General features: G+C 34.9%; 3 protein-coding genes across 4 annotated transcripts in view; all 3 read left to right on the plus strand.

Moving 5' to 3' along the window:
• The window catches only part of LOC124368499, a 39,746-nt gene extending 24,665 nt beyond the window's left edge, over positions 1-15,081 (plus strand). Inside the window, exons 2-10 of one of the 2 annotated variants that reach the window (XM_046825746.1) lie at positions 10,981-11,061; positions 11,144-11,224; positions 11,308-11,388; positions 11,472-11,552; positions 11,633-11,713; positions 11,796-11,876; positions 11,959-12,039; positions 14,498-14,610; positions 14,761-15,081. In XM_046825746.1, coding sequence (XP_046681702.1) covers positions 10,981-11,061; positions 11,144-11,224; positions 11,308-11,388; positions 11,472-11,552; positions 11,633-11,713; positions 11,796-11,876; positions 11,959-12,039; positions 14,498-14,609 — 679 coding nt within the window. In that variant the 3' untranslated portion in view covers position 14,610; positions 14,761-15,081. The remainder of the gene's footprint in view (positions 1-10,980; positions 11,062-11,143; positions 11,225-11,307; positions 11,389-11,471; positions 11,553-11,632; positions 11,714-11,795; positions 11,877-11,958; positions 12,040-14,497; positions 14,611-14,760) is intronic. The other variant, XM_046825747.1, reaches the window with a different exon arrangement.
• A 2,336-nt stretch (positions 15,082-17,417) lies between these two features.
• On the plus strand, positions 17,418-22,537 carry LOC124369414 (homeobox protein ESX1-like). Its single transcript, XM_046827422.1, has 4 exons — positions 17,418-17,578; positions 22,130-22,210; positions 22,290-22,370; positions 22,453-22,537. Exons 1-4 carry the CDS (start codon positions 17,418-17,420, stop codon positions 22,535-22,537), a joined length of 408 nt encoding a protein of 135 aa, XP_046683378.1.
• An 84-nt stretch (positions 22,538-22,621) lies between these two features.
• LOC124368498 (basic salivary proline-rich protein 1-like) lies at positions 22,622-27,492 on the plus strand. Its single transcript, XM_046825745.1, has 12 exons — positions 22,622-22,697; positions 22,781-22,861; positions 22,945-23,025; positions 23,109-23,189; positions 23,273-23,353; positions 23,437-23,517; positions 23,601-23,681; positions 23,765-23,845; positions 23,929-24,009; positions 24,093-24,173; positions 26,994-27,106; positions 27,257-27,492. Exons 1-11 carry the CDS (start codon positions 22,627-22,629, stop codon positions 27,103-27,105), a joined length of 912 nt encoding a protein of 303 aa, XP_046681701.1. The 5' UTR covers positions 22,622-22,626; the 3' UTR covers position 27,106; positions 27,257-27,492.
• Positions 27,493-27,981: the final 489 nt, after the last annotated feature.

Below are 27,981 nucleotides of genomic sequence, written 5' to 3' on the forward strand. Positions count from 1 at the left end.
ATTATTACAACCATACGACGTCAACATGACGACGACCGTGTGATTTTACGTGGTATAGGGTAGTTTTCGGAGTGGCAGAATCAACGATGCAACAACAACAACAATGATGGGAACGATAAATATTCAACAGCTGAGTGAGTCGGCGGTAGCACAGAGTAAACAACAGGCAAACACTTACTGTATTGTAACAGTCGCGACACGCTGTTCGTGATTGGAAAATTTTATCGTCGTCTGGTTCTGGATTGCACAACAACGTAACCCTTTGCAATACAGCATTTTAGTTGAAAAAAGTCTGCGAAATATTTATCTAGAGATTGCTTGAAATATTAACAGCATTGTTAAATAATATAGTAGTTTTAGTTGAATAACAAAATTTTAATCATAGTGTGAGTGGAAACATGAAGTGACAGGGATTGGTTAAAATAATGCTATTAATAAAATGTTAATCTTTATATTTTCAGGTGAATAAAAATTGCTATAATAGAGCAATACAATATTAACATAGTTGTATGATATAATACAGCATTAATTATGAATGAAAATGGGATTGTGCAAACTGGATTTTCTCAATTTTGATATTTCAAACTTTAATATTTATATTTCAAGAAGAATAAGAGTGCAATTATTGTACAAATTTTCTTGTCAGTTAAAAAAAATAAGAAGTATGAAATTGTTAAAGTGATTAAAGAATGGGAACTTTAAATAACCTCTAAACCAAGTTCACTGTTAGAAACCACCGTAAACTGCAATTGCAAAATGTACAAACAGGAAATTTAATTCATTATATACTTACTCGTAAATAACATTCAAGTATCAACAGACAAAAGGCGTTTAACGCAAATCAAAGTTATTACACGTGTATTCTCGGTTTATAGGTAGTCAATAATAAATGTTGTAAAACCTTTTATATGAAACTGTAAATATTGGTGCACACTGTAATTACGTATTTATCCAGTTAGTTGTTGTCAAATAGTTTAATTAAGTACTAAACAATGAAACAGTAGTATAGACTAACTTTTTATTCATAAAGAAAGTAACTTGGGATATCCCATATCATTGTTATTATTCAAATAATAGTATTGCTTGCGCAGCCTATTATATCGTAGTATTAAATAAAATGTTAATTTAGTATAATCCTTGATTTGAATTATTATTATGTAAAAGGAATGAATCCTGTAATTGTAAACACAAATAAAAGATAACGAGTTTCAGAAGTGTGTTAATGTTCAATAATGTATCGCAATATCAGATGCAGTGAAATGAGCTGCTAAGCTCTGAGCCGGCATAGTGGTCCAATACCAGTGACAACTGAAATGCGACAAACCATGTTTTCCCAACTGTCTATTCACGTTTGGAGAGAGCTCAGCTGTGTTAAGCCGGGCTTAGGAAGGGTGGACGGTGACATTGTCGAGGAAAAGTCTTCCTCCCCATTTAGCTTAGTCAAGCTTTTAACTAATACGTAGTTAATTATATTCAACGCTTAAACTCAGTATAGGTAGGATTAATTATCATTTAAGAAATTATTAAATTAAAATATGCAATATTCCAGCTGGGATTAGCGTTACAATAGACAACTATCGAAATACATGAAACAATCTGCGGAATGCTAAAAATATAAAAACAAAAATCATGTCATAGAAATATAATTATAGGTTCAAAACACGAAATTATACATGAGCGACATCTTTTAGTAAGAATTAGTTTTAAATAAAATGCGAGTAAACCGGAATGTAAGAAATAAAAGATCAACTTTACCATTTTAGATATTGCTAATTATGATAGTTTATAAGCACGAAATGAAAAAGACCGCAGGATAACTTCAAGAAACATGAGAAAAGCCGTTGTAACTACTTTGCTTCGTGGTTACAATGTGCGAATGTAACGCAATATTCATCTTATTTTAGTACAGCCTGTTGTGGCTTGCTTTATTTACAAATACATGTTTTTACTTTATAAACCTAAATAAGTATGTGTCTAGTACAATAATAATAATTATAATACACTTTCTCCTCAGATCCGTTAGTTTAGCCTACGTGATCTGATACTTGAATATAGTTGCAAAAATAATTGTGACGGGTTAGGTTCGTTCAATAACAAGAGAGTCAAATATTTTAAACTCTCTTCAGTGCTTAACTCCAGACTAAAATTACAAGGACAAGTATGTTTTTGTAATTTATAACAGTTGTGTAAAACTAGTAATTTGAAACTTAAACAGAAACATCAACGAACAATACCGGATACTGTGTGTGGCAGCTATTAATATTAGTATGGTACCCAGTATTAATCTCTGGGGAACTCCTAAGTTAACGAGAGCCTAAACTGAACAATTCCCTTAATAATGCCCATAGTAATTCCCTCCGTACTCTTCTCCCTATGTGAATAGTATATGTTTAGCGTTTTAGAGCCACGTGATCTAGCTTGAAGAACATGAAACATGTTTTTTTTATTGACACAGTCAATACATTTTTCAGTTCCTTTATAATACTTACAGGTTTATTTTTTATCCAGCTCAGTTGCGAAGTCGGAAAAAAAATAATGACAAGTAATTTCTCTGGGACACTTCGTCTGTGGCAGATCAAATTTATAGATGATATTATAACATGAAATCTAGAACCAATACCTCCTCGTTACCAGGCGTCCTGAATGGAACTGAAGAAAACAATAATGTATAAAACATGAGTTTATACTTGGTTTGTAACCTGAATTATTTAAAAGTGTTCATTATAACCCAGTCAATAAAGGTTTTATATCAGAAATAATTGTTTACAAGGTGAACTTGCGACATATAGTAGAGAATTATTAGACATGTATGTTTAAAAAAGTTTCCGGTTTTCCCATTAAGCTTTTCCCCACTACTCTTTCAGTACCATTACATATATTTTGGAAAACGCAAATATCTGCTAAACTGTTGGACCAAATGTAACGATTTGTTATATATTAGTGGAAATTCGTTTTACCAATAAGTTTTGTGATAGAACTGGTGTGTTATTTGTAATGATTGAAGTATACATCTAATTCTTACAGATAAAATGTAGAAATAATGCAAAGTAACATTTGTATTATAGGCTTTATAGAAAAATGCTTCAAATATACATTGTAGCTTTTTTCTGCTTTTAAACAGAATGAAGCTAATAACCTCATGTAAGTATTATTGAAGGTAGAACGAAGTTTAACGTTAGGCATGGTGTTGCGGAGCTCAGGTGAACTCTGCGCGGCTGAAAATTAGCATTTTTATTATAATGCATAAATTAAAAAGATCATTATTTAGTGTAATTAAATAAGTAATAATACTAATCAATATACTAATTCCAGTCTTACAAAGTAAAAAGACTACACCTCTGAATGTATATATAATACATTGCTGTTGTTGTTAGTTTTATTATTTAATAATTAAAAATCGTTTTGGTTCGGGGGAATTTTATCGCTACCAAATAAAGGACTTGCCATATAAATTTTAAACAAAATCATCTTACTTTAGTAATGTACTTAAAACAAACCACAAAATGTTTAAACATTATCGAGTAGTATCAATAGAAGCAGAAAGGTATATATTTAGAAAATACAATGTTGAATCAGCCATTCTGTTTCCGAGTATGTTCTTTGTTATTGTTCCAACGTACCGCCTCCTAAAAATTAAATAAATTCATAAAATTCTACATGTGCGACCAAGTATACCACCTACACATTATTTAGCCATCGCTAATCCCGACAAATGAACAAAGATAAAAATTTGTCCTCTTTCATTTTTTTTATTTCTAAGCCAATTAGCCCTGATATTGCCTTAGACCGGACATTTTATATTAAAATGCACAAGATTTCCATTTATATATATATTTAAAATACTTGAGCGTGCTCCTATACAGATATGGAGCATAAATGTTAATTGATCAGTGAGTTCGAAGTTACTGCTCGTCAGTGTAAACAGTGCGTCGTAAATGCATGCATTGCTCTTATTGTAAACGCATTTTCACGCTACTAGCCGTTCTGCTGACATCGTATACAGCCTCAGCACGATTCATAATAAAGGCTACTAATTTTGTGTACAACCGCAAGTGGGACTACTAACAATGACACATCAAATTGAGACGTACACACTTAATTGTTTTTGTAGATAGTTAACGTTCAATAAACTTAGATGCGAGCATATAGAACGTATACTCAATTTAATATTATTGACATTTAACACTGAAATTTATAGATAATGGAATATTTTATACAAAAAACTTAGTTCTATTGTCGTTGTAAAATATTCTGCTTTTATTCTGAGCAGAACCCCAAGTTCGAAAGCACATGAAACACTAATAATAAGCTCACCAATAATAAGCATCCTGTCGGTCTGATTTAAATTAACTGAACATAAAAATGGCAAAGAGTTATGGTAGTACAGTGGTGATTAGCTAATTTCCTTTCTCAAGATGGTAAGCTGGTAATCAGGTAATTTCCTTTATCAGGATGGAAGGAAATTACGTGATCTCTTGTTCGAAGAGTTGTAGAACGCCACGTGCTTGTTGTAATTTAAACTGCATATAGGTTTACCACTATAGGCCATTTCAAAATTTAAATTTAGGAAATTATTTTTATAAATGATTTTACAAAAAGGTTAATAGCAGTTGTTACAAAAATCTAAATTCGATCGTCTACACTTTAGAATACTCTGTATTACCTTATTCAGCCGAGATAAATTTTGAATTAGTAGTAATTACTTTGAATACAACATAAAAATATAATTGTCGTTTACCGCTATTTCAGTAAAAAATGTGAGGATTTTCTTTAACAGTTAAAAGGTCTCTTGAACCAAACTCACAACCGAGTTACAGTTTAATCAAAAACATATATTTATATATTTTACAATGTTATTACAAATGTCATAAATACACAGCAGACAATCAATCATAATAACGGCGATCTCCAATCACGACGCACAGGAGGCTATTATTGTAAAATGATCAACAGGATAGAGAATCCTTGGTCGTTTCAATTACAATGAAAGAATGTCTGGCATGATGTACGTGGGCAGAAGTTGTGAAACGATTTTACGATTTTCTAGTTTCATCTGGCAAAGTGCTGTTCATTGTGAAAATATAGAATAATAATATAAATAGTACTATTATCTAACGGAAAAAAAACTAAAAATGTATCAGACAATTGTTGTGACGAAACCGCCAATAGAAAATTTTAAATATGTAAAGAAATACACAGTTTTGTTACAAGCGGGAATGGATTACGCTATTTATAAAACAACTACATTTGAAAAATACAACATATAATTAATATCAAAAAGAAAGTGACACCATACTGGACGTCAATTTTGAGTGAGATTGTCTTGGTATTTGTGTATGAATTCTTTGGAAATTCTGAAGAGGCGTTACTGAGATAAATAAAACTTTCTCTACAGTAGTAGAGCGAGGCTCTGTTCACCACAAATTCATCCTGCAATTAATATATGGAGTGGTTCGGTGGGCTCGTTATTGGATTCAGCCACAGCGGCGAGGGTCGTTTGAATATTCCGAGAGCTTCCATATAAATGACCCAACGATAAAATAAAATGTGAACAGAATTATATGCTGTCATTTAACATGTAATTTACACGGCAAGAATTCTTGTCTGAATATATTGGACAACATTGATAAATTAGAACCTGAGAAATTTTCCTACTATCGGAATTCAACACAGATATCCTAGACTTTTATAAAAATATGTAGTGGTATGGAACCTGCAACTGCAATGGACTCTTGTGTTTCCACACTCCAACTGCTGTGCCGTAGTACTAAATGACGTGTCTGTTGAACTGTCGGACAGGCTTCAGCGAGCCCAAAACTATTGCATCAGATTTATTTTCAACCTTGTCCGTGCCGAACATGTTTCTCCTTATTTCCAACAATTATCTCTCCTAAAACTTCAACAGCTACTTGAGTATCATACTCAACTCTTTTCTATACAATCTTCAAGTTAAAGTTCCCTAGTTACCTGTCCGACAATTTTAACTCCATATCCAATATAGGTGGATGCTTCTCTACTGACTATTCCTATCCATCGTTCATCACTTTTAATACATCTTTCACTGTTCAAGCATCTGTGGAATTCGCTCCCTGGCAGTACCAGAAATATTTCGAGGCGATGCGATGGCCAAGGACTTGTTGAAGCCGTGTAGGGGTAGTGGTCGGCGGTGTGAATGGTTGGATTAGTGAGTTTATATATAACTTTTGTAGTGTATCATTAATTTAATTATGGGTCAACTGAAAGGATTTACGTTTTAATTTTGTTTTATATTAATGTTGTTTTACAAATAATTTATATGCATTTTCCCATTTTTTGAGTATACAGTTTGGATTGTAAGAGTGTATTTGCTGAATATATTTAAATGTAAACGCATTTATTTGATATTAATGTTATGTAATAAATGAGTACAAAGCTTAGCTTACTTTTTCCAATTTGTTTATTATGTTCCTTAGTTTGTAAATATTGTTATTAATATATCTTACAAGGTTTGTACAATATCTCGAGGTTGAGTGGAAGATAGGGCTAAAATAGCCCTAGTTCCACCTAAAAAATAAAGTTATTTTCGTTTTATTACAATGGTTATAATGTAAATAACAAATGTATGTATATATATATATATATATATATATATATATATATATATATATATATATATATATATATATATGCCACGGTGTAAAACTATTAGTTTTGATTTGAAATCAAACAATTAGAGATAAAAGCGGTCACAATACCAACTCTCCTCACGTTTAAATTCTCTCTGATCAATATTAATGTCAGTCTATCGTCTACCATTAGTTTCGGCCTGTTATTGACACACACACACACACACACACACACACACACACACACACACACACACACACACACACACACACACACACACACACACACACACTGAAATCTTTTGGACAGTTTTATTGTTTAAGTGCATTTTTATATCTGATTAAAGTATAGTGAAATAGAAGGAATAGAATTGGTATAGTACAGCTGCCTTCATCATTACTTGTACTTCGAAAATTAACAACTTGTCTGATAAATCACAGATACTCCATTAATTACATGGATTTTCCCTGGTTGATATAACTAAGATTGATTATTAGTCCAATGATGATAAAACAAATCTCCCAAGATGAATACCTATTATAAAAGTATTCTTTCAGAATTACTGTTCCAACTGGAATTAGTCACCAAGTATTTATTTATCTGTTCCTAATATATATGCCTAATATATATTTGTGGTGGAGAGGCAAGGTTTGATATATCAAAATGTCTGTCTTCACAGTTATTAATTGAATGAAATAGTTAAATACATGTATACATGCTACTGCACATCAATCTAGTACCAAGTATACAACGCTTCATATCACAAAGAACCAGTCGTACATGACCGAGTTCTTCCAGGCAAGTATTTAAGTATCTGCAATCAGGCACGAGGTTTTGTCACATCTATTGGCGATTCACTGTAAAAATATAGTCCGGAACCGATTATCACATCACTTCAGACTAGACTATTCACTGAGTCTCGAAGCAAATTTTAATTCATCTTTGGGAAAAATGAGTGAAGCAGAACACCTATGGGAGTAGTGTTCACAGGACATCGGATTTCGCCATAACAATGTCGTATAGAATAGTGATTACAATACACGTGATCCACTTATCTTCCTTTGACAATCCAAACATCGGTATATGGAAGATATGTAAAGATTTGTAGATGGACTCCGAACCATCAAATATTAACTTTAAAAATGTTTATCACTGGTTTGTTAGAACTGGACAAGAGATTGCATCACAAAAGAATCAATCTTTCTAAAGGTAAGGCGTTCAGAATGTTTGTAATACAGATAATAAGTATCACACTGAAGAGAATTACAGAAATTCAGTAATCAACATACTAGCTCATCCTATAGTTCCATAGTTTTGTAACCCGCCACGCAAAGGCGGGAACAGTACGAGTTGTGCAGCAAAAATGATCGTAGGATAGAGATAAAAACCCCCGTAATTGTAACGGAATTAGCTCTGTGGGTTAGCTCACAGCTGCTGTTGCATATGTTCAACAAATTCTTGACCGAATGAAACTTCAATTCTAGATGGAAGGTCCAATGCATTGGTCTTATTAGCAAGGGTAAGGAAGATTCCGAGATCTTGGCCAGCGTACAGACTGCTCCATACGATGGAAACTGGAAGGCAACTCTTCTAACTGCTGTTAAATATGTACTACCAATAGTTGACCGAACGGGTGAATATATTTCAAGCATTTCAACAAAACATTTATCATGGCCGTTAACGGTGGTCATGTTAATCGGTACTTTTATTACGCCAGATGGGCATATTTGCAGTTTTAAGAAACTATACCACAACTTCGTTTACCTCTTCATAGTTATCTCGTGGGTGTATGGTCAATGAGCCGCACTTAAGTGTGACCTTGAACACGCGGGTGAATCTTGGGCCTCGGCCCTGGGGAACATACAAAAGCAAAGTACGTGTGACAAATCTCACCAAACTTGAGAATCGAGTTAATTTTAAAAACGCCATGAGATTAAAATCTCAAAAGATGAATGTATCAGAGTTAAAAACCCTGGTATGAAGTTAACGTTATTTTCTTCAAAATTGTAACAATGAATCTAGGTTTACGAAATATTCTAATTATATTGATAACCCCGGATATTCTTTTTGTGTGAAAAAGTACAATATTTTAATACATGTTTCAGTGAGAAGCTACGATAGTTTCGGACTAAATAATAAACCCTGAAAAATTCTGGTAAGTTTAAAAAATGGCCTATATTGTTTAAAAAATAATTCCTTTGAATAATTACTCCATCGAGGTATATATCCCAAAATGATCTGACATGCACTTATTTTATTTTAAGTATAAGGCTATAGAGCTTTTAGGACGAAAAATATAAACACATGTTGAACATCTTTAAAAGATATGAATCTTTTAAAACATAATTAAATTGAGCATTGATATATTATGCAGTAAAGTGAAACTAACGTATTTTAAAACGACTTATTCAGGTTATTAGTTAATTCAATTCCTCTTGTATATATGAAAATACCAGAAGTTTTTGAATAAGTAAAACGTTGTCGTTATCAAGAGTGTCAAATTACTAAAATATTAATCTGAATCCATTCGTTTGTATGTGATATTACACCTATTATATATTCAAGATTAAAATGTTTGCCTTTACTAAGCACATTGCTATAGTGATACGTCTGCATGTGGATTGGTAGCACTTTAAAAATCCAATAAGGAACGTTTAAACTAGATACCGTTAAATAAAGTATCAAAAGTGTGAACAATCATAAAAACGAATGGTGTTATAATGACGACAGAACTTAAAAACAATAAACTCTACTTTGCTTTTCATTGTTTTGAAAATGTAAATAAACTTGAAAGTTACAGTAGGAGCAAGTAAATAATGGGAAGCGTGTTCAATTGTAGTTAGTAGGCAGGAAGCTGTTTTGAGCAGGAAGGGGCGGTTTCTGTGGTGAAAAGTTGATGAGGCTTTCATTGAGGCTTTTTATACCCCACTCTTGTACCTGAACACTCAACCTCTTGTTGTCTCTGGCGTTTAACTTGGAGACGCCAACTACGATTTATCATTTATATGGAGAGCTTTTCTAAAGGAACATGAAATATTTTATTCGAATGGAAATTTGGTCTTTAGAAGTTTAAATCAGTTCAAAAAAAATACTAGGTTTGCCCATTATTCTTTCAGACGAAATTCAAACTAAACATAACATTAAATTACATTTGTCCTTACACAAACATTAGAAAACTGTGTGTAATTCTCAAAACAAAAGTAAAATTAAATAAATTTAAAGAAAAATGTATGTTAACTATATAACAATGAAATAAATATCACAATAATATGCATTATTCCGTTTATACCATTATGATAAAAATAACTTGTAAAATAAGTTAGAAATAAGATAATCAGATATTCGTATATATATTTATATATACAAATATACATTTATATTATTTGTATATTTATATATTATTAAGGTGGGTATATATATATATATATATATATATATATATATATATATATATAAATTGTACACTGAAGGGATCCTGGAAACTATAAGACATACAGCAAAGATTAAATGGAAAAAGTTGTGAGTCATAACAAACCCAACAAATGAATGTGGTCAGGTTGATAATTGGTTGCGCCGTTCACTCCCTGCCCTCAAAAAATTGTTTTCGTTTAAAATTTCCTAACTTTAACAGCTCTACTATTAGTACCTATAGTAGTGTAGATAAAAATAAAATTTATCTGTCAATTATTTTAGAATCATTATTTTAAAAGACGTTTGCAGGATCAGTCGGGTTCTACAGCTTCCCATAATTTTAAACATGACAATTTGAGGCTAGAAATTAAATTTCATATTCTTTAGAATGTGCCAAAGAAGTAAATTACCAAGAGAATTTATCTTTCACGAGTACCGCCACAAGAGGTGTTCCTAGACCAGGCAAATTAAATCAGAGCGAAACGAGGCAGAGAGATTTTCAGGAGAGCACCAGATGTCCACACTGAACTTCAGTCCACGTTCGCGGGAGATCATACACTTTAGCACGCACAACAGGGCACATTAAGGAGGAACAATGAAGGAGAATGGTGAGCTAGATAGAGTGAGATGGGATAGTTAGCAGAGAAGTGAAGTTAGCAAAGACACGCAGGAGTAATGTAGAGGAGGTAGGTCGTGTCGGAGAGTGACCTCGACTATACCGGTTCAAGAGATGGTGGTTCGGCCATGTTATATTTAGAATTAGTGTTAGGGAGATAACAACTGATATCTCTGGGTTGCTTATTGATGAAACTTGAAATGCTAAATAAAATAAAATATTTCTATAATTAAAACCAAAGTTTGTGTACACGTCTACCACCAGGGTAATTAATTTCATTACGTTGTGTGTTGTGTATTAAATACTTGCAATTTTATGATGTGCTGATTTATGTTTTATGTTTACAGTCCGACCACCAGGACATTCCCTCCGGGAGTCAGAGAACTCCGACTATCTCTGCAAGTCGGAATAAATGGTCTACCACCAGGGTAAATGATTGAATCATAATCTACGTTGTGTATTTAGTACTTGTAATATTATATTGTGCTGATGTATATTTTATGTTCTCAGTCCACCCTGCAGGGCACACTTTCCGACGGTTAGATTACTCCAGCTACCAATGGAAGTCCGTGTACACGATCTATCGCCAGGGTAATTATTGCATTACGTTTGTGTATTGTGTGTATTAAGTACTTGTAATGTTACGTTGTGCTTATGTGTGTTTTTGTTCACAGTCTACCCCACCGAACACTCTCTCGGAGAACCAGACTACTCAATCTACCTCTGGCAGTCGGAGTACACGGCCTACCTCTGGGGTAAATAATTCCATCATGTTTGTTTGTTATGTATTAGGTACTTGCATTGTTAAGATGTGATAATGTATGTTTTTTGTTCACAGTATACCTTGCCGGACATTTTCTCGGAGAATCAGAGTACTCCATCTACCTCTCGAAGTTAGGGTACACGGTCAACCTCCAGGGTAAATAATTCCATGTTTGCATATTGTGTATTAAATACTTGTAATGTTACGTTGTGCTTATGTATGTTTTACGCTCACAGACCACACTGCAGGATACTATCTTCGGGAGCCAGACTAATACAACTACCTCTTGGAGTCGGGTTACACGGTCTACCTGTAGGGTAAATAATTTCATCATGATCTATGTTGTGCATTAAGTACTGGTAATGTTACGTTGTGCTTACGTATGTTTTATGCTCACAGACTACCCTGCCAGACACTCTCTCAGAGAACCAGAGTACTCAATCTACCTCTGGGAGTCGGGTTACACGGTCTACCTGTAGGGTAAATAATTTTATCATGATCTATGTTGTGGATTAAGTACTGGTAATGTTACGTTCTGCTTACGTATGTTTTATGCTCACAGACTACCCTGCCAGACACTCTCTCAGAGAACCAGAGTACTCAATCTACCTCTGGAAGTCGGTGTACACGGTCTACCTCCAGGGTAAATAATTGCATCATATTTGTGCATTGTGTATTAAATACGTGTAATGTTTATTGTGCTGATATATGTTTTATGTTCACAGTTTATATCAGCACTGTAAAATAAATGTATAAAAGATGTGTAGAGTATTAAATGTTTTTGTTTAGACTTTTATATGGTAAAAAAATTGCACAAAAAGTCACAAAAACTTATTAAAAAACTTATTTGTTCTGTTTACTGGTTCCATGCATCACAAGATTATGTGCGAGAAAAAGATACAATTTTATAAATAAAATAATAACTTCATTTCTGGCAGTCTTGTGAGAGATCATGAACAAATGTCATAAATATTAATTTAAATTGTCGTACTCGACTATGAAGTTAAATTTTAAGTTGAACAATTCTACAACCATACATATCCTTTTTTGATTGTAACACCGTTTACATTTTAAAATGAGATGAGCCATTAAAAGAACCATTTATATGTTTTTAATCTATTGGCATCTCTCTGTAATAATTACAATTAAAAGACATTTAAATGTGTTTTCTCCAATAGTCTTGAAGCTTGAACAAGCAATATTTCCAAGTAAATCTAAGGTTTGCAAATGTGGTACCTATTTTTAAGGCTGTTGATGGGTACGAATTATCTTCGAATAGATACAATTGGTAAGATTTATGAAGTTGAAAATAATCACTCCCAAAAGTCCCTAATTTAGCTACTAAACTCTAAAATAATTATTTAATTCATTTGCCACCCCATTCTCACTACCTTTCACTAAAAATTCCTTAATAGTCATACTAATATTACTCAGTGATGTCTTTTTACTCCTTAAGATTCACTGGTATTTTATAATAGACGAGAATAAAAGGACAGTTTTGCTTGTTAATTACTATTTAAGATATTACTCTCTCAGATAACAGTTTTTATTGCATTTTAATATACAAATCATTACGGTTTCTGGTATAAACGTTAATAAGATCATTTAAAGGGTAAGCAGATTGTCTGTCACGCATTCGCTCCTTCTCCTGGTCTGGCTATTGACCACCAAGTTTTAAGTTTCCTTAAAAAGAACGTAACAAACATTATAAATATTATAATAATTACAAACACAAGAATTTACATTATTCTTTTGTTACTGTTTAAAAGTGTAATGTAAAATGTGCATCAAGGAAAGTCCAAAGCCCAACTTAAAAATAAGAAATTTCCGTTATAATCATTTATTCCTGGATTTTTCTCTTTGTCATTCGTCTCTGCTAAACAACCCCTTTAAAATAATGTACATCTTACGCTTTGTTTAAGTTAAAATTGTTTGCCCCCCTCCAAGTACAGTAAATACACTATCCTCCATTGGATGTAAAGAGTCAATAACTACCTTAAAAACTATTTAAGTCCAGTATTCATGTTCCGCTTTGAAAGTTTTATGAAGTCTACTTTGAAATAGTAAAGTAACTTATCTGTGAAGATGTTTTATTTGCAAGATCGATATGGATACAAGATGTGGTAACGTCCATCTGAAGAGACCAATTTGTGATTATACGTTGTCTTTATAAATGGTTAATTACGTGTACCAAGTACCGCCTCGAGTACTATTTCAAGTTCTTGGTCAACTTCAAGTACTTCCAGTATTTATGTTCTAGTGTCCTAGACTTCTAATCTTCCTATTGCGGCTACAGCAAAAAGATGCTGACGCCACTCGAGTGAGTTGACATAAACGTAAATTTTAAAGTTATATTGAATTGTTAGATCCGTAGGCAAAATTAAAAAGAACATTGGAACCACTAGGCCCACCCCAGACATAGTTTAAATTCATTATAACTCTATATTTGCAACAATGTGGTAATTTATAATTTTATTTTAACATAACATCTAAAAGTGTTGTCTGTAAGGCTTATTTATCACAGTTAAACTTATAAGTTAATTTTGCAATATCGAGCATTTATTACTACGACCTCAGAGATCTCCATCACCATATGTTTCGTTCATTCGGTGCAAGCTGATAGGAGTAGCAAAGTTGTATGTACACAATGACCCGATGCGATATCTAATCTGGACTGGAACAGCATGTCGTAACTGGCCATCTGATATATGTCCTCCTCATCAATCTTTATCCATACTTCGGTCAGAATTTCAATTCCATATTTTGTAGTTAATGAATTTACATATACAATAAGTTCATTGCAGTGTTTCCTAATGCTTCTTATATTGAGGGTAAATATATTAAGCTTACGGTACAAATCCGTTGATTTCAAAGCCATTATGTTCAAATTTTTACGTTACATTAATAACACATTTTCACATTTTGTTTAATTTTTTCGTCCACTTTAAAGGTTAACTTCTGCAGATCATATTCAGTTTTTTTCTGAAATTTTCCGCCCGCCAAATGTTTGTTTGCAAAAATCTTGCCTTTCAGTCCAAACATCACAAGGTGTGTGTTTTTTTAAATGTTACATTGTGCTGATATATGTTTTATGTTCACAGTCCACCATGTAGGACACTCCCTCCGGGAGCTATAGTGCCCCAACCATTGGCGGATCCAGGGAGTGTTGTTTGGGATTTGCAACCCCCCACACACTTTTATAAACCTATTTAAGGTATAGTTTTATTTGTGTGAAGCTGAAATTATACTCGTAGTTAAATCAGACACTCGTAGTGAAACCATGTTCATAAGTCAATCCAGCTTTAATTTGTTTTGATATTTTGTCTATAAACATTAACAAACAGTAAAACCGTATTTGTTTCAGAATGAAGAGTCCATGTCCAACCAGAAGCTGTTGGGAAACGCAATAAATTCCAGCTTTTTTGTACACTTCTTGTGCTTCAATAGAGAGATGTGGCGAGTTAGGCAAAGAACGCCTATCGATCATCAATTTGAAATAGTTTTTAATAGTTTTAACTCAGTTTGTTAATAATAAGTAACGACAGTGTTAGTAGTAACGAAACATGTAAGGATAAAACATTTAGTTTGTTAACTGTACTATTTTAATATTTGATTTCATTTGGTGTTACTTTAATATTTTACCTGAAAAATTGTTGAAGTGCAACCAAATACAAATTAAAAATAATATTTGGTGAGTTCAAACTTCGTTTTCACTCTCCTTATGATCCTTTCACTAGTAAGATTTAGCATAGTTTTAGTATGGTAAATAAAAGTGCGCTGAAGAGAAGAACTATCTTTGTTATGGAGGATTTATCATAGTCAGGGGACGAAGTTAGATTACATGTGAAATTACTTTTTTTTTACTAAGGGTGAATATTTCCTTTTACAGATTACATTATTATACATCTGATCACTTAATATACGGGGCCAACTGTTTTTAAGCCACTTTTATAGTAGGTGAAGAGTACGAGGGGGTCTGCAACTGGTTACAATTTAATGCAAAGAATAAAATGCTAAAATAAAAGTACTGGTAATACATCTTACTAGAGATATTATATGATTAAAATTGCTTGTTATTCTGCTGATAAATATATAAACGAAATTCATCCATATTCTATGTACGTCGATATCAGATACAAGTCTTTGTATATAAATAGTTAATTATACCTTTAGCTCGTTGAACACCAGTATAACTTTGTATTTCCGGATATCTTTATCAGGCGGCACGCCCGCCAGCCGAAAAAATACACCAAGATTTCTTCGCCTGGATACACTCGTCTGCCAGCTGATCACTGAAAAAAACCACCGTCACAGATACAGATAATTTCACCAGGCAGCTTCCATAGGCCAGCTGATCACAGAAAAAAACCACGGTCACAGATACAGATAATTTCACTAGGCAGCTTCCATCCGCCAGCTGATCACAGAAAAATCCCTAGCTCCTGATCTCTACCAGGCAGCTGATCACATAAAAAAAACCCTAGTTCCTGATCTCTACCAGGCAGCTGATCACATAAAATATCCATCTTCACAATTACAGGTCTCTAAGAGGTAGCGCCCTTGTGCCAGCTGGTCATAGAAAATGCACAACGTCACGCTTACAAATCTCTCTATCATACAGCGCCCGTCCGACAGCTAATCACCGAGGTGAAAACCCCCTAGTCCCAGATCTCTCTACCTGCTGATAGTGGTTTAATGGACACGGATTATTGGGGTTTCCCCAGGGGATCTCGTCACTACCCCTGACTAAAGGCTCATGGCCTCCTTACTCAGTTCCTCAAGCCGACGTTGTCTTTTATATCTTATCCCGCAATTTGTCTCTCACCGTAAGTTGTTGTAGGACGCCACCTTCCGCAGCACGTTGCCCCCATTTGGATAAGGGCGTATCGGCTTCCTCTGATCCTAAGCCGTGTCCTCTCCCTAGAGCACCCCCTGTATTGGACATTTTGTCAAACCTCTTTTTTTCTCCTGAGAAACCTTGTACCTGGGATGACCAGTCCCGTTTTATACACTCAAAGATACAGGTAACGGGACCGAGGTCCCCTACTTCTGTTGTCGCTGACCTCCGGATCCGTTGCCTAGATTGTGGCGAATCTGGGAGAGGGTACCAGAAGGGCCAGTTCTATGGATATACCTGAATTCCAAGATACTCCGAGGTGACCAGCCCTTGTCTGCACCATATGGTATAGACCATGGTGAGCCAAGGCTCGCCTTCCTCTGTAAACTATGACCATCGGATCTGTTACCCAGAAGGGAGAAGGTACAAGAGAGGCCAGTTATATGGATTATACCAGGAGTCCAAGATACACCGAAGTAACCAGCTCCTTATCTGCTTACTGGGGAGTAATGGCCTATACCCTTGGTACAGTATAGGCCATAGTGTTCCAAGGCTCATATTCTTCTGTAGACAATGACCATCGGATCTGTTACCCAGAGAACTGAGATAGGATACATAAAACTAGTTTTTACCGGTATATCCCCAGAGGAACAAAATATGCCTATGCTGTTACCCTACGCCGAGGTGGTACTGAACAGGACTGTAGCCACAGCCTGTAGTAGAATCCTCTTCGGCAAACCCACCTCGTTGCATAGCTCATCAGGGACCGTTAACTTCTTCTCGCGGGCCGAGGTCATGCAGCCCTTTGTGCTTGAGGCTTGCAGCCACCAGCACTTCGTGGCCTGGTTTAGTGGACAGAGCCTCGGACACGCAGATGCGGGGACCCAGGTTGATCGGAACCGGGAGCCACCATCTTGGATCGATTGCCGAGATCCACATGGGAAACGTGACATTGGATCACATGACTCTTCTAGACCAATCAGAGGCCTGGTCTCAACGACCGCCCTGACTACTGACTTGTGTATCAGTTTTGGTTTCTCATAATTGTATAATAGGAAATTGGAGTAAATATAATAATGCAGATTTAGGAAAGAAAAGACGAAGGCAATCTCAACCTGTAGAATTTCTTACAGTGATTGTTGCCAAGTAATATAGCTATGATGGGAAGTGTTCAATCAGTTTGAATGTTGAGTTTAGTGCCAGTTCACCTTCCTACAGGATCCAGCCGTGTTATCCTAGAGAAAAACGCACGAAGTTCTATGCATGTCAGCTCTGTCTCTGGTCTGCTCCGCAGTTACTACTGTCCTCTCGTCTGGCTAATCATTTCGCATACTAGAAGAGTTATGTACAACTTAAAAGGGTTATGAGGACAGTAAATGACATTCTGATACCTATTCCTCTTCCTTGGATCCACAGTAACGTTGCACTTCCTACTTTTACGTCGCAAAGATCTCTTACTAAGAGAATAGGACAAGAATTTGCTCCGAATCGCTTATCTTTCATAACCACCCAATCGGCCGAAGACCAGATATCTGTCCCTATCAACAGGGGTATGCTAGCCTCTGCTAAGAAATTAATTTTGTTAAATAGATTTCGTATTAATGTGGGTAGGAGGATGGATTTAGTATTTCGTATGCGTCTTGGATGTATAGATTCGTTCAGCATCCCACTTCAATCCTGCGACAGTGAAAAGTATTATACAGTTAACTGTTGTCCCTTCAACTACTATCGATGCATAGTGGCAATAAGACTCAAGACTTGCTACCTTCTAAACTCTAAACAAGCACGTTTGCAGGATTTCGGTTCACTTCTCATACGGCAACTTAAACAGTTTTTCTCATTAAATTGTATAAAATAATGTTCAAATTAACAGAACAAGAGATGATCTCCTAAATTGTAACATTTTCGCGCTTTCAAGTTATTTTTTCATGATTCATGCACTATAATGTTTCTATATTTTAGAACTTCATATATTACAAAACTCTTTTTTAGTTGTACTTTTAAATGTGAAAAGTGGCGATAGTGTTATGGAAGTATGTACCACGCTAACGTTTGATACCTCATACAGTTTCCCTGGTGTATCAAATATGTTTGAACTCACAATAAACGTAATTGTTTTTAGCTCATAATTTTTAGTTAACTCTAGAAGTTAAACTAGTTAACTCCGCAGCAAACCGGAAAAAAGAGTCAAAATAAAATTTCCAGACTTCACATTAATGTTCAAAACTACAAATTGCAAATACTGAAGGGTTACTGATATTGCTTGAAATGCGGCAGGAAATGAAAAGTTTATTTCGAAATAATTTTCTACGATAAGTTATAGAAAGGATTGACTTATTTTTGAATACCGAAATAAAGGTGAAAAAAAAGACAGAAAGGTAACATACATTAACTTGCTTAACATACAAATAGTAATAATATTTACATCATTAAATGTCATCACAACTAACCAAGGAGAGTAATAGCTTAAAGTGATGAATAGATTTTTCACTAGGTTACTTTTTAAAATGTTAGTACGGGCCCTAACTATAACTTAAAGATAAATACAACTACATCTTGAAATATCCATCACTAACGGTTTTTAAATATTATTACAAGTTACTCTGTCCCACCCCTTATCAAGTCTATACAATTCATCGAAAGTTAGTGAACACGAATTTATTTCCTGTTTCCTGTCTTGAAGAAACTCCAGCAACAAATATTTTAATAATAAAAATAAAGTTTCCAAACTTTGATCGTATTACCCTTAACAATAAATAGGTATTCAATTTTAAATATGAATTACAAACTAGACAGACGGATGATAAACGGTTAAAAACGGCAAACTATCACAGGATTCTTAGTGAACTTGAAATTATTTCACAATTTCCAAACACACTCTATATCCTACCTAATTTTATTGTTATTGTTGTTTCGGTATTATATTTTTGTTAACGCATAAAAGCATAGTGCTAAAAAAGCACTTCAGTAAGTCACAGTTTTAATATAAGTTATATATAAGTCCTCATTAAAATAATTAATGATCCATAAGACATAAATTCTCGAGAATAGTTTATATCCCAAAGTCAGTGGTGTGGAAATTCAATGAGCTATTCGTTCCGGTTGCACGGAGAAGGTGATAAGTACACAACTGTTATCAAATTCATTATAAGGCACTGGTCTGTAGTTCATGTACAGCTCCTCCTTGTGTAAGTACATTTAAATTCTTCAACATTGCTTTGGCATATTAGTTTTATACTACAATATGAATTTTTAAATTTTATATTAAAATAGAAGTATTATAATTAATATGTAAGTATTATAACAGTGCATACGTATTATAAAAATAGTATTATATTTAGAAGAGCGGGGAAAAGCAAATGGTTTAAAAATCAACAAAATTTGCCTGTGTGTATTTTTAATTATTGTGTTGGTAGCCACAATTTAAAACGAGCAAGGTTGGATTGTGAAAAATGATTACCAGTCACAACTTATATACATCTTTACAGTATTTGCTTTTAATTACTTTTTTTTTTCTAAAAACAACCTTCCTGTCATAGTTATATATAGAAATAGATTAGCTTTGTTACACTGTGTATTCTAGACAGATTTCAATATTATATATTAGAGTTTTTAATGAATTCAGTTTTCCCCACGTAATCATTGGTCAATATATTATTTGACTTTTCTAATACGTAACATGGAATGGGGTATATTGGTATAAATTGCTAACATACACAGGTAGACAATGCTGAAAAATCAGTTTATGGTACAGCTGCCTTCATCCTTACTTCTACTTCTAAAATGAATATCTTGTCTGATAAATCACAGCTACACCATTCATTGCATGAATTTTCCCTGATTGAAATAACCACGACTGATTATCAGTACTTTAATAATTAGAAGAAACCAAAAGCATTTTGCAACACATTAAATGAACGTAAACATTGTAATTAAATTACCGGCCTAGCGATGAATCCAATGATGATAAAACAAATCTCCCAACATGAAAACGTATCCCAGAATACTGGTCATAAAACTTTTCTTTCAGAATTACTGCTCCAATTGGAATGAGTAACCAAGTATTTATTTATCCTTTTAAAAGGCATAAAAGCAGTTTTTGAGCTAACAGTTCCCCCAATAACAAATAATCCCAGTCCAATAAAAGTAAGGATCTATAAAGTCATATTGTATCTGGTAGCGTCCCAAATACATCTTTGTAGTGAAGACACAAAGTTTGATATATCAAAATGTCGGTCTTCACAGTTATTAATTGAATGAAATAGTTAAATACATGTATACATGCTACTGCACATCAATCTAGTACCAAGTATACAACGCTTCATATCACAAAGAACCAGTCGTACATGACCGAGTTCTTCCAGGCAAGTATTTAAGTATCTGCAATCAGGCACGAGGTTTTGTCACATCTATTGGGGATTCACTGTAAAAATATAGTCCGGAACCGATTATCACATCACTTCAGACTAGACTATTCACTGAGTCTCGAAGCAAAGTTTAATTCATCTTTGGGAAAAATGAGTGAAGCAGAACACCTATGGGAGAAATGTTCACGGGACATCGGATTTCGCCATAACAATGTCGTATAGAATAGTGATTACAATACACGTGATCCACTTGGCTTCCTTTGAAAATCCAAACATCGGTATATGAAAGACATGTAAAGATTTGTAGATAAGAATATTACTCTAAACCATCAAATATAAACTTTTAAAATGTTTATCACTGGTTTGTTAGAACTGGACAAGAGATTGCATCACAAAAGAATCAATCTTTCTAAAGATAAGGCGTTCAGAATGTTTGTAATACAGATAATAAGTATCACACTGAAGAGAATTACAGAAATTCAGTAATCAACATGCTAGCTAATTCTATAATTCCATAGTTTTGTAACCCGCCACGCAAAGGCGGGAACAGTGCGAGTTGTGCAGCAAAAATGATCGTAGGATAGAGATAAAAACCCCCGTAATTGTAACGGAAGTAGCTCTGTGGGTTAGCTCACAGCTGCTGTTGCATATGTTCAACAAATTATTGACCAAATGAAACTTCAATTCTCGATGGAAGGTCCAATGCATTGGTCTTATTAGCAAGGGCAAGGAAGATTCCGAGATCTTGGCCAGCGTACAGACTGCTCTATACGATAGAAACGGCAAGGAAACTTTTCTAACTGCTGTTAAATATGTGCTACCAATGGTTGACCGAACGTAACATAATGGGTGAGATATTTAAAGCATCTCAACCAAATATTGATCGTCCCGGCCGTTAACGGTGGTCATGTTAATCGGAACTTTTATTACGCCAGATTGGCATATTAGCAGTTTTAAGAAACTATACCACAACTTCGTTTACCTCTTCATAGTTATCTCGTGGGTGTATGGTCAATGAACCGCACTTAAGTGTGACCTTGAACACGCGGGTGAATCTTGGGCCTCGGCCCTGGGGAACATCCAAAAGCAAAGTACGTGTGACAAATCTCACCAAACTTGAGAATCGTGTTAACTATAAAGACGCCATGAGATTAACATCTCAAAAAATAAATGTATCAGAGTCAAAAAACCGAAAAATTTATGAACAATAAATGTGTGCATATATATTGATAAGGGTATGAAGTTAACGTTATTTTCTTCAAAATTGTAACAATGAATCTAGGTTTACGAAATATTCTAATTATATTGATAACCCCGGATATTATTTTTGTGTGAAAAAGTACAATATTTTAATACATACTTCAGTGAGAAGCTACGATCGTTTCTGACTAGAACCAGAGTACTCCACCTAACTCTGGAACATGGGAAACACAGTCTACCACTAAAGTAAATAAATGCATCATAATTGTTTGTTTTGTATTAAGTACATGTAATGCTACGTTGTGCTCATGTATGTTTTATATTCACAGTCCGGCCTGCAGGATACACTTTCCAAGAGCCAGAGTACCCCAATTACCAATGCAAGTTCGTGTACACGGTCTACCACCAGGGTAATTAATTTCATTATGTTGTGTGTTGTGTATGATGTGTGCATTTTATGATGTGCTGATTTATGTTTTATGTTTACAGTCCGGCCACCAGGACACTCCCTCCGGGAGTCAGACAACTCCGACTATCTCTGGAAGTCAGAATAAATGGTCTACCACCAGGGTAAATAATTGAATCATGATCTACGTTGTGTATTTAGTACTTGTAGTATTATATTGTGCTGGTGTATATTTTATGTTCTCAGGCCACCCTGCAGGACACTCCCTCCGGGAGTCAGAGAGCCCCAGCAACCTCTAAGGGGAGGGGTATACGGTATACCACCAAGGTAAATAATTCCATTATGTTTTCGTGTTGTGTATTAAATACTTGAAATGTTATGATGTGCTTATGCATGTGTTATGTTGACAGGCCACCCTGCATGACAGTCCCTCCGGGAGTCAGAGAGCGCCAGCAACCTCTGAGGGGAGAGGTATACGGTGTACCACCAGGGTAAATAGTTCCATTATGTTTTCGTGTTGTGTATTAAATACTGGAAATGTTACGATGTGCTTATGCATGTGTTATGTTGACAGGCCACCCTGCATGACACTCCCTCCGGGAGTAAGAGAGCGCCAGCAACCTCTGAGGGGAGGGGTATACGGTGTACCACCAGGGTAAATAATTCCATTATGTTTTCGTGTTGTGTATTAAATACTGGAAATGTTACGATGTGCTTATGCATGTGTTATGTTGACAGGCCACCCTGCATGACACTCCCTCCGGGAGTCAGAGAGCGCCAGCAACCTCTGAGGGGAGAGGTATACGGTGTACCACCAGGGTAAATAATTCCATGATGTTTTCGTGTTGTGTATTAAATACTTGAAATGTTATGATGTGCTTATGCATGTTTTATGTTGACAGGCCACCCTGCATGACACTCCCTCCGGGAGTCAGAGAGCGCCAGCAACCTCTGAGGGGAGGGGTATACGGTGTACCACCAAGGTAAATAGTTCCATTATGTTTTCGTGTTGTGTATTAAATACTGGAAATGTTACGATGTGCTTATGCATGTGTTATGTTGACAGGCCACCCTGCATGACACTCCCCTGGGGAGGCAGAGAGCGCCAGCAACCTCCGAGGGGAGGGGTATACGGTGTACCACCAAGGTAAATAGTGCCATTATGTTTTCGTGTTGTGTATTAAATACTGGAAATGTTACGATGTGCTTATGCATGTGTTATGTTGACAGGCCACCCTGCATGACACTCCCTCCGGGAGTCAGAGAGCGCCAGCAACCTCTAAGGGGAGGGGTATACGGTGTACCACCAGGGTAAATAATTCCATTATGTTTTCGTGTTGTGTATTAAATACTTGTAATATTACGATGTGCTTATGCATGTTTTATGCTCACAGGCCACCCTGCAGGCCACTCCCTCCGGGAGCCACAGAGCGCCAGCAACCTCTAAGTGGAGGGGTATACGGTGTACCACCAGGGTAAATAATTCCATGATGTTTTCGTGTTGTGTATTAAATACTTGTAATATTACGATGTGCTTATGCATGTTTTATGCTCACAGGCCACCCTACAGGTCACTCCCTCCGGTAGCCAGAGAACGCCAGCAACCTCTAGAAGGCGGAGTACACGATGTACCACCAGGGTAAATAATTACATTATGTTTTCGTGTTGTGTATTAAATACTTGTAATATTACGATGTGCTTATGCATGTTTTATGCTCACAGGCCACCCTGCAGGTCACTCCCTCCGGTAGCCAGAGAGCGCCAGCTACCTCTAGAAGGCGGAGTACACGATGTACCACCAGGGTAAATAATTACATTATGTTTTCGTGTTGTGTATTAAATACTTGTAATATTAAGATGTGATTATGCATGTTTTATGCTCACAGGCCACCCTGCAGGCCACTCCCTCCGGTAGCCAGAGAGCGCCAGCAACCTCTAAGTGGAGGGGTATACGGTGTACCACCAGGGTAAATAATTCCATTATGTTTGCGTGTTGTGTATTGAATACGTTTCTGTTTGCACACTTCACGGTAAAATAATTGCACGTCAAGTCACAAAAACTATATCATAAAACTTATTTGTTTTGTTTACTCGTCCTATGCACCACAAGATTATGTGCGAGAAAAATAATGTTATTAATAAAAGTAATATCATCATTTCTGCTAATCTTGTGAAAGTTCATTAGAAAAAGTCATAAATGTTAATTTGAATTGTTGTACTTGACTATGAAATAAAATTTTAAGGCTGTACATTTCTAAAACCATTCATATCTTTTTTTGATTGTAACACCGTTTACATTTTAAAATGAGATGAACCATTAAAAGAACCATTTGTATTTTTTTAATCTATTGAGGTATAATTAAAATTAAGAGATATTTAAATGTGTTTTCTCCAATAGTCTTGAAGCTTGAACAAGCAATATTTCCTAAGGTTTGCATATGTGGTACCTATTTTTAAGGCTGTTGATGGGTAAGAATCATCTTCGAATAGATACTATTGGTAAGATTTATGAAGTTGAAAATAATCACTTCCAAAAGTCCCTAATTTAGCTACTAAACTCTAAAATAATTATTTAATTCATTCGCCACCCCATTCTCACTACCTTTCACTAAAGATTCCTTAATAGTCATACTAATATTACTCAGTGATGTCTTTTTACTCCTTAAAATTCACTGGTATTTTATATTAGACGAGAATAAAAGGACAATTTTGCTTGTTAATTACTATTTAAGATATTAATCATTCAGATAACAGTTTATTTGCGTTTTAATATTCAAATCATTTCTGTTTCTGGTATAAACTTTAAAAATATAATTTAAAGGGTAATCAGATTGCCTGTCCCGCATTCGTTCCTTCTCCTGGTCTGGCTATTAATTTCCATAAAAATGAAAGCGCCATCGTTACAAACATTATAAATATTATAATAATTACAAACACAAGAATTTACATTATTACTGTTATACAGAGTTTAAAAAAATATCTCTTGGGCTTGATAATTCCTGAATGATTAAAAGGTAAAGCAACAAAACTTGGTTCACCATTACTGCACCTAAAAATATACTTTTTGAAGTAACTGCCTTTTTTGTCATGTCAGGGGGATGGCCCGCAAGAAGTCAGTAGGAGATATTATGTTAGATCATAGGTAAAGTAGTAAATCAAATTAAAGTTCTATATTAATAGAGTATAGTGCCACAAATCCAACCTGAAACGGTTCACTCTTAAGAACATTACACTGGTTTAAAATTGGAAACATGTAAAATGTAGGTCCTGGTCTAGATGGTTTAATATTATTGTTTTGTCTTAAATTGTGAAAATTAAATATAGTAAATGAATACTGGACTTAAGAAGTAGTTTTTAAGGTAGTTGGTGACTCTTCACATCCAATGGTGGATGGTCTACAAGAAGTTCGGCCAAAAGAATTAACGTAAGCATAGTTCAAGTGTACACTGTTTAAAAGTGTAATGTAAAATGTACATCAAGGAAAGTCCAAAGCCCAACTTAAAAATAAGAACTTTCCGTTATAATCATTTATTCCTGGATTTTTCTCTTTGTCATTCATCTCTGCTAAACAACCCCTTTAGAATAACGTACATCTTACGCTTTGTTTAAGTTAAAATTGTTTGCTCCACTCCAAGTACAGTAAATACACTATCCTCCATTGGATGTAAAGAGTCAATAACTACCTTAAAAACTATTTCTTAAGTCCAGTATTCATGTTCTGCTTTGAAAGTTTTATGAAGTCTACTTTCAAATAGTAAAGTAACTTATCTGTGACGATGTTTTATTTGCAAGATCGATATGGATACAAGATGTGGTATCGTCCATCTGAAGTGGCCAATTTGTGATTATACGTTGTCTTTATAAATGGTTAATTACGTGTACCAAGTACCGCCTCGAGTACTGTTTCAAGTTCTTGGTCAACTTCAAGTACTTCCAGTATTTATGTTCTAGTGTCCTAGACTTCTAATCTTCCTTTTGCGGCTACAGCAAAAAGATGCTGACGCCACTCGTGTGAGTCGACATAAACGTAAATTTTAAAGTTATATTGAATTGTTAGATCCGTAGGAAAAATTAAAAAGAACATTGGAAACACTAGGCCCACCCCAGACATAGTTTAAATTCATTATAACTCTATATTGGCAACAACGTGGTAATTTATAATTTTATTTTAACATAACATCTAAAAGTGTTGTCTGTAAGGCTTATTTATCACAGTTAAACTTATAAGTTAATTTTGCAAAATCGAGCATTTATTACTACGACCTCAGAGATCTCCATCACCATATGTTTCGTTCATTCGGTACAAGCTGAAAGGAGTAGCAAAGTTGTATGTACACAATGACCCGATGCGATATTTAATCTGGGCTGTATATGTCGTAACTGGCCATCTGATATATGTCCTCCTCATCAATCTTTATCCATACTTCGGTCGGAATTTCAATTCCATATTTTGAAGTTAATGAATTTACATATGCAATAAGTTCATTGCAGTGTTTCCTAATGCTTCTTATATTTAGGGTAAATATATTAAGCTTACGGTACAAATCCGTTGATTTCAAAGCCATTATGTTCAAATTCTTATGTTACATTAATAACACATTTTCACATTTTGTTTAATTTTTTCGTCCACTTTAAAGGCTCACTTCTGCAGATCATATTCAGTTCTTTCCGAACTTTTCCGCCCGCTAAATGTTTGTTTGCAAAAATCTTCCCTTTCAGTCCAAACATCACAAGGTGTGTGTTTTTTTAAATGTTACATTGTGCTGATATATGTTTTATGTTCACAGTCCACCATGCAGGACACTCCCTCCGGGAGCCATAGTGCCCCAACCATTGGCGGATCCAGGGAGTGTTGTTTGGGGAATGCAACCTCCCACACACTTTTATAACCCTATTTAAGGTATAGTTTTATTTGTGTGAAGCTGAAATTATACTCGTAGTTAAATCAGACACTCGTAGTGAAACCATGTTCAAAAGTCAATCCAGATTTAATTTGTTTTGATATTTTGTATATAAAAGCTAAGAGACAGTAAAACCGTATTTGTTTCAGAATGAAGAGTCGATGGCCATCCAGAAGACTTTTTACGCTTCAATAGAGAGAGGGAGAGGTGGCGAGTTATGAAATGAACGCCTACAAATCAACTCTTTGAAATAGTTTGTAATAGTTTTACCTTGGTCATTCAACTCTTTTGTTGCTGAATGAAATTGTGTAATAATGCTTTTTTAAATAATAAGTAACGACAGTGTTAGTAGTTAGTAGAACTATTTTTAAATATTTGATTTCATTTGGTGTTATGAATATTTGGTGTTGGTTTTGGTGTTATTATTAGGTGTTATTTTACCTGAGAAATTGTTAAATTTCAACCAAATACAAATTTAAAATAAAATTTGATGAGTTCAAACTTCGTTTTCACTCTCCTTTTTATTCCTATCAATAGTAAGGCTTAGCATAGTTTTAGTATGGTGAATATAGGTGCGCTGAAGAGAAGAACTATCTTTTTTATGCAGGATACAAATTCTTGAATTTGTATCTGGTATTGAACTGGTACTCCTCATAGTCAGGTGAGGAGCGCTGCAAACTTATAGCTCTTTTAATACCAGTATAAATTCGTATTTCCCGAATTCTTCAATAGGCGGCACGCCTACCTGCCGAAATAAAACACACGAAATTGTCCGCCTGGAAACGCCTGTCTGCCAGCTAATTCTCGAAAAAACCCCTTCGCAGGTACAAATATTTTTACCAGGTAGCGGCTATCTGCCAGCTGATCACAGAAA

The sequence above is a fragment of the Homalodisca vitripennis genome, chromosome X (assembly GCF_021130785.1).
Source record: "Homalodisca vitripennis isolate AUS2020 chromosome X, UT_GWSS_2.1, whole genome shotgun sequence".
NCBI lineage: Eukaryota > Metazoa > Arthropoda > Insecta > Hemiptera > Cicadellidae > Homalodisca > Homalodisca vitripennis.

Bases quoted from the DNA above. Each gene is read 5' to 3' on its own strand.
- LOC124369414 (XM_046827422.1), top strand. From the start codon at position 17,418: ATGTTGAGTTTAGTGCCAGTTCACCTTCCTACAGGATCCAGCCGTGTT. The intron at 22,211-22,289 runs GTAATTAATTTC...TTATGTTTACAG, and splicing joins GTACACGGTCTACCACCAGG to TCCGGCCACCAGGACACTCC. The intron at 22,371-22,452 runs GTAAATAATTGA...TTATGTTCTCAG, and splicing joins ATAAATGGTCTACCACCAGG to GCCACCCTGCAGGACACTCC.
- LOC124368498 (XM_046825745.1), top strand. From the start codon at position 22,627: ATGACAGTCCCTCCGGGAGTCAGAGAGCGCCAGCAACCTCTGAGGGGA. The intron at 22,698-22,780 runs GTAAATAGTTCC...TTATGTTGACAG, and splicing joins GTATACGGTGTACCACCAGG to GCCACCCTGCATGACACTCC. The intron at 23,190-23,272 runs GTAAATAGTTCC...TTATGTTGACAG, and splicing joins GTATACGGTGTACCACCAAG to GCCACCCTGCATGACACTCC.